The sequence below is a fragment of the Enoplosus armatus genome, chromosome 11 (genome assembly GCF_043641665.1).
Source record: "Enoplosus armatus isolate fEnoArm2 chromosome 11, fEnoArm2.hap1, whole genome shotgun sequence".
In the NCBI taxonomy this organism is placed as follows: domain Eukaryota; kingdom Metazoa; phylum Chordata; class Actinopteri; order Centrarchiformes; family Enoplosidae; genus Enoplosus; species Enoplosus armatus.
Genome location: NC_092190.1, coordinates 10958260 through 10965465, shown reverse-complemented (window position 1 = coordinate 10965465; position 7206 = coordinate 10958260). Strand labels below are relative to the sequence as shown.

General features: G+C 41.9%; 1 protein-coding gene across 1 annotated transcript; it reads right to left on the bottom strand.

Annotated features, from left to right (window-relative positions):
• Positions 1 to 382: 382 nt before the first annotated feature.
• On the bottom strand, positions 383 to 6468 carry LOC139292605 (atypical chemokine receptor 3-like). Its single transcript, XM_070914965.1, has 2 exons — positions 6341 to 6468; positions 383 to 3508 (listed from the first exon to the last, which is right to left on the bottom strand). The coding sequence occupies exon 2, from the start codon at positions 3436 to 3438 to the stop codon at positions 2302 to 2304; it is 1137 nt and encodes a 378-aa protein (XP_070771066.1). The 5' UTR covers positions 3439 to 3508; positions 6341 to 6468; the 3' UTR covers positions 383 to 2301.
• Positions 6469 to 7206: the final 738 nt, after the last annotated feature.

The following is a 7206-nucleotide window of genomic DNA, read 5'->3' as shown; positions in this document are numbered from 1 at the left end:
TGGCAGGAGTAACATCCTTTTCTTCTTTTGCTGTCTGAAAGAAAGTTGATTATGATTGAAAAATGTGTATTCTCTGTCACACTAAAGCCTAGTCCATGTTTCATAACCAAACCATGACTTACCTACAATAGAGTACAGCGCATAACTCACATGGCTGCTGGGAAAAACCACACAAAAGGATGTTGTGTTTTAGCTGAGTCTGGGTGAGTTTGTTTGTGGTGTATGAATTCAACGCAGCAAATGGAGCAGTGAAAACATTTCTGAAACACATTCCATTGGAGCTTCTCAGTTAAAACCCATTATTTTAGGAATCTGGAGACGATATGGAGGACATTAAGTTGTGGGATCATTTTGACAAGAACCAAAGAAATCAGAGGCAAAACATTTTCTCTGTATTTAATATATAACAAAACACATGTTACACATTACAATACCAAAGGAATGCCTCTGTTCTTGTAGACACATGTCCGTGTCTCCAGTCTTTTCTACTCTCAATGTGAAATCTTTTCAGTGTAAAAACATACATGTGTAACCAATCACATGACACAATGCGCCCTATGTCAGCATATAAAAAGAATATGTTGTTTCCTACAACAGACAGTGAGTAAACTGTATAACTCAATGTTTGTGACACATACGTCAAGCTGTGGCACACACATACACACAACACGCACACACACCCACAACTCTAACGTAATGCAGTGATGTTTTTTGTTATTTGGTCCCTAATAAACACTTGGTTGTTGCACACCACAGCTGCTGCCTACATGAAAGTAGTAAAGCTATTAATTCATGTTATTTGGTCATAAAAGTTTTAGCCGTCTGTGGTCTGTGTGCTGACACAGCAGGATTAATACCACATGGACATGTGCATTTTTTCCACTATAAGCACTGATGCAAAATATAGTGACAGTGCTGTTTATTACGTAACACTGTACATTTCAGAAGAGATGGGAGCTACATCTATCTGCTCTTTAAACTCAGTAGTCCCAGTTGAAGCCTCCAGACAAAAAGAGAAGAAAACTGAGAAGTTAATAATTCTCCGTATGGTCGGTGTAAATCATTTAAAGCACAAATGATTTCTTTAAAGGAATAGTTTGACATTTTGGGAAATACACTTATTTGCTTTCTTGCAGAAAGTTAGACAAGAAGGTCGATAAAGTACCACTCTCGTGTTTGTACGCTAAATATGAAGCTAAAGCCAGCATGTGATTATCTTATTATCTTAGCTAGCTTAACAAGAGGAAGACAACAAGACTGGAAGACAACAGGAAGTCACTGCAACCAGCCAAGAAACAGTGCAGCACATAATCACCTGTAAAACCACAACTGTTTGTTTTTACTTTTTTTACTTGTCTGTTTTTTTGTCTTTGCCTTCGGACAGACCCAGGCTAGCCCCCCCCCCCCAGTTTCCAGTCTTTACACTGAGCTAAGTTTATAAGCAGCTGGCTGTAGCGTCATATTTAGTGCACACACATGAGAGTGTTATCAATATTCTCATCAAACTCTTAGCAAAAAAGTGTATTTCCAAAAAAGTCAAATAATATTATATGTACAACACAGAACACACACCTTTTTAGATCATTTATGAAGCTTAATCACATGAGAGGACTCGAGATTGATTGACATTACTTGTCTGAAGGATTCAACTGATGTGACATAAGGTTATGATCAACAGTGAGACAGCAGGACTAAAACACAGAGCCAGTGGCTCGACTAACATGATGAGGCAGCGTTGGATGTGGAGCACTGAGCAAACATCAGTGTGTGAAGACTTTGAATTACAACACGAAAGAGGCAGTTCAAATGTATAGTATATAAATACAACTTGATACAAAAAGATTAACAATATTACTCTACTGATACTAGCAATATTCAATGCCCATCAGATTACTCACACCACTCACACAAACACACACACAGTACAATCCTACATACACAGTACGGGCAATGATTTTACATATTTACGATCACTGTTTTGGTTTTACAAATGAGTGACAATATTCATATGATTTCAGTATCAGCTGTTATAATAAAACTTGCTTTCTAAGTGCTTTTAAATCAGTCCATCAAAGTTGATATTAGCCAGCGTTTCTACACGACTCAAACAGATTTCTGTAAAAAAAGATGCTGGATTGGCTTTTTTCTCTCCTCACTGTCATCTAATGTCAAACACAATGCTGATAGTGGACAGATTCTGATAAGAACAAATCAGTTGTAACATAAGTTTACATTGAATTATAGCCATTTAGATTTTGATAGAAACAGTGTTCCAAGAATGCTAATTGAGTTTTGAAAGTTTCAGATCTGCGGTGGGTTTTCTACAGCTACAGCAGAGTACTCAGTCTCAGACATGTTGGAAGCCTCGATGAGGCGCGCCAAACCCGTCCTCGTGGAGTATTTAAAGATGAAGGCCTTCATGAGGTCGTAGCGGTAGTTTCTGTTGATGAAGTTGTAGAGGATGGGGTTGAAACAGCAGTGGAGCAAAGACAGGCACTGGGTGAGATGTAAGGCCACGTAGATCACATTCTCCAGGCCACAGGTCAGAGGCACCAGGCCCAGCTGAGACAGGGCATCAACCAGGAGGACGCCGTGGTATGGCCCCCAGCAGCCCAGAAACACCACAATGTAGGCCAGGATCACCCTGCGGCTCACACGTCGCTCCTGCTCCACTGTGGAAGACAATGAAGAAGAAGAGGAGCGGGCGAAAGCTCTGGCTAGCAGTGCGTAAAACACTGCAATGACAGGGAAGGGGAGAACAAAGCCCAGCAGGATGAAGCTCAGCTGCACGCCCACCATCCACTCCCTGGGGTTTTCCTCTGGGTACACAGGCCTGCACAGCATGGTGTCACCATGTGTTGATTTCACTGTGCGCAGGAAGTAGGTGTCCGGCAGGGAGGCGACCAGAGCCAGAAGCCACACCCCGACACACGCTCCACGGCGGATTAGCTTCCTGCGCACGCCTCCCTCGTTGTCTCCGTGCTTTGTCACGCTTAGGTAGCGGTCCACGCTCATACAGGCCAGGAAGAAGATGCTGCTGAAGAGGTTGACGGAGAACAGCAGGTGTGTGAGTTTACACGCCACCTCACTGAAGGGCCAGTGACCATGCTGGGCCAGCGAGCTCACCCACACGGGCAGGGTGGCGCACACGCACAGGTCTGCGACTGCCAGGTGGGCGATGTACATGTGTGTCTCATGGCGAGGGGTGGAGTCTCTTTGTGCACGTATGTTTACCCAGAGGACCAGAGCATTAGCCGCCAGACCGATGATGAAGATGAAAGTGTAGAGGACACACATGGAGTAGAGCAGAGCGCTGCGGTTGAACGCTGTGGCACACACCATTGCATCCACATTCGATATGTTGCTGAAGGCTTCAGAGAAGTTGAGGTCCCCCCACGACTCCCACAGGTCCTCCAGCTCACTGGTGCTCAGACTCATTTTTTCAGCACTGGGAGACGACCACAGACCACTGGGAGGTAACACACACCACCTCTGACTGGGATAGATCCTGTAAAAACAAGACATCAACTCATCATTTCTTGCAGCATACATTTATCTGGATAAAGATCCAACAGAAAAATGCTACCACTTTTTTTCATTTAACCTTCTGGTATCATATTTAAAAAACAATTTTCTGTTACACATGTGGACTCGAACTGCATGAGCTAATAAAACACAAAGCAACTTGTGGTATGCCACCAGATCCTGAAGAATCTTAATGCGGTTAACTTGTTAAAACACTGCTTTCATGAGTTAATAGAGGCTCTCTGTTGCCGTGTCACAAGCGCAGGAGCTCTCTGTGATTGATGTGCAGTCAGGGGGCAGTACAATAAATGTTTACATTAGCTCCACTAGCACAGAGTGCAGATTAGACATGAGGAAGTGGGATCGAGAAATCCAAACAGGGTGTATTTCCGGAGTGTTCCGCCCATTCCAAGATAAAGTGTGGGTCAGGGTGGGAAACATGATGCCATTTTTAAGAATATTTTCCCTTAACATGCTTGTTATAGTAAAAGAAAAGCCCATGTTTCTCTTCTGCTCTTGAAGGAGAGGGTGAGAGAGGAGCTGTCAACACCCAGATGATCAAAGAAAAGGCAGCTCATAACCTCGAAGACGTCATTTTACAACATCTGAATCTCATAACACAGGAACACATGCACACAATTTCAAATACAGGGTATATTAACGCTATGAGGAAGGTGACTAGAGCAATATGCAAGATCACAGAGGCAGTAGTCTACAGCAGCTTGGCATGCCAATAACCTGGCATGATTCTTTTGAGCCTAAACGGCCACTGAAATGTCCAACCCTGCATGCACAGATGTTTACCTTGATGTCTCTCTCAGCTCCCCTAACTGGCAGCCTGCCACAGTGGAAGAGATCAGAGGTGAAAGGTAATAGATCAAAACCAGAGCACGAGTGGCTTAACCCCGCTGTTGCCCCTGACTGACTCGTACACCCACAGAGTGAATTGTGTGCAGAGATCAGCGGGAGGCTAGAAGCCTGCAAAATGGTCCGACCTATAGGGGTCACTGACCACTGGGTGACACAGCACGCCGGAAAGCAGTGAAATGTGACCGCGTCAGACATCTGTCTGTGAAGGAGACTTGTGCTGTACACAAGATAAGTGGCACAAAGTCACAGAGGATGATGAAAGAAAAGGGTAAAGTGAAAATAAGTATATACAAGAACACCTGGAACATATTAAGATGTGCAGCTGTCTAGTGTGTGTTATGTCTGCCTTTGGTATCTGTAATCAGTGTATTTTGTGTTTCCATTTTATACTACTATAAACTTCTACTCCATCACATTTCAGGGGCAAATATTGTACTTTTTAATCCGCAACAGTTATTTGATGGCTACAGTTACCGGTTACTTTGCAGGTTCAAATTTTATACATCCAAAACATATGATCAGCTTGTAAAATATGATTTATTGTTACAGATTAAAATGCCCGGTAGTATGCAAAGTAGTTCAAGTAAGGTCTATGTCGACCAGCTGCAACACCAAAATGCTGTTTAGATGTGAATACCTCACTAATAATAATGACATAATCTGAAAAATAATAATATAACACAGAGGTGCATCAATGTGATGAAGTACTTTGCTTTTTGCAGATATTTATCACTGGATTAGGCAAACATGTATTACACACACTGTGATGCATGAATATTTTGTACTTATCACCAATAAGGAGTTTTACTTTGAATATATCTCTCTGATAATTATTTCTGTGCTTTTACTCATTTTAAATGCAGGCCTGTAATGGATTGTTTTTTACATTTTAGTACTGCTACCCTTACTTAGTGATGTGGCTAAAAACTCTTTCAAGAAATCCATCAAGAAATTATTTTACTTTCAATTACTTACTGAGACACTGGAGAGTGCTGTTCATTCTAATAGAGGGATTTTCTGAGATAATCCCTCACAATGCTCTCTGTCTAATTCCCCTCATATTATATGGAAAATACCTGGAGGTGCCAGGTAGCCCCACAGGCTTCAAGCTAATTAACCTTTTAACACCCACAGAACCAGATAACAGAGACAGCACATACAGCTCCTCTCTCTCTCTCTCTCTCTCTCTCTCTCTCTCTGCTTCTCCCCCCTTTCACCCCGCGAGCATCCAGTTACAAATTAGCTGAAAACGTCTTTTGTTACTCAATACACAGAAAATAAAAGCGATTGAAGGCCATTTTCATGTGCTAATGCTGTCGACAAGAATGGTGCAGGTGCAGCCTGTTTGTCAGAAGTGTCTCCTGTCAGTCTCCGTCTACAGGCGCTAGTTTGGGGGCACAATCTTTTAGGACAGCACGTCAGGTTTCCGCGTAGATTATCAGTAAAAGTGCGTCATTACGCTCAAGCATCGAGTCCAGCGAAAGATACCAGACTGCTGCTGACGGCAAACACATACAATGCCACTGTTGTCATTGTTGATCGATATCAAGCTGGAAACAAACCTCTCTTATCAGATGTCAGCTCGGTATACAGTAGCCTGACTCCGTGTTTGAACTGGGAGGCAAGTAAACAGCGCGGAGACACGCCGGGAAGATGGACACCTACAAAAAATCACTCAAATGTTGCTGAAATATTCCTTAAATAACTTTTTTCTCTTTTAGTAACAATATTGAGCATGTGATTGTATCCCGGTTTGATCTCTCTATTAATAAGAACTAATAAAGTTGTTAAAGGGTATTCCTTAAACTAATTGAGTACATTTTCATATATGCCGATAATCGCAGGTATCGATCATCTCTGAGGCTTATTAAGTGTTGTTACAAAGCCGAGAAACTACTTTTACACCCGTTCTCCTGCCCCGCATGAGCTCATGTAAGCAGCTTACCTTTTTTGGTTCCTCCTCCCTCTCTGAAGTCTCCTCTTTTAAACAACAGATTTGTTGTCGCTTAGTTTTGGTGCAGAAGGATAACTTCAACTCCACTGCAGGAAACTTGTGCGCGCCACAAACCTCCGCCTCCTTAAATGACTCCTGCTCCTTGTTGTGCACTTGCTCTTGATACTCAGAAGAGCTACGCCTCCAAGGCTGGTCCTAACAGCTCTGCGTATTGACATGGCATCGCCTCAGGCGTTCAATAGGCAGCGAGCAGCCCGGCGAGTTTCGGCCAAGATGAAAAAAAGAAGAACACGCGGAATTTCCTGCTTACGACGCACAACATAGTACATAACACAAAATGTTCACATTGCTGAACATTATATGTCACTTCATGCGAGTTTTATGTGGCATGCAGGTCTATACATGTCTATAACATGGAGTGCAGTGCACTGTAAGTACAGGACAATATTCTGTTATTGTCATTGTGTTATACAAAACGTTTTACTGAAATGGCTTTCATCTAAGGAAATTGCAATAATATTGAATAGTATATGCAAACTTGAGAAATAGTACATTTTATATAAAATCCCTAAGCTTTAGATATGACACTTTTACCTGCACATATGTTCTGTAACAGGGACTTTTAAAATATAATGCACAATGAATAATAGTATGCAAACATAATCATGCAACATTCAGCATTAAACTGAATGTTGTCATAGGTTTTTATATGGTGTGCAGGTATATACTGTACAAGTCTATAACTTATTCGTAAAGTATGCATAATATTCGATATTATTAACATGAATATTTAAACTTTTTAGGAAAGTGGCTATCAGAAAGATGTAAAGATATTATATTTTACAGGCAAACCTGTT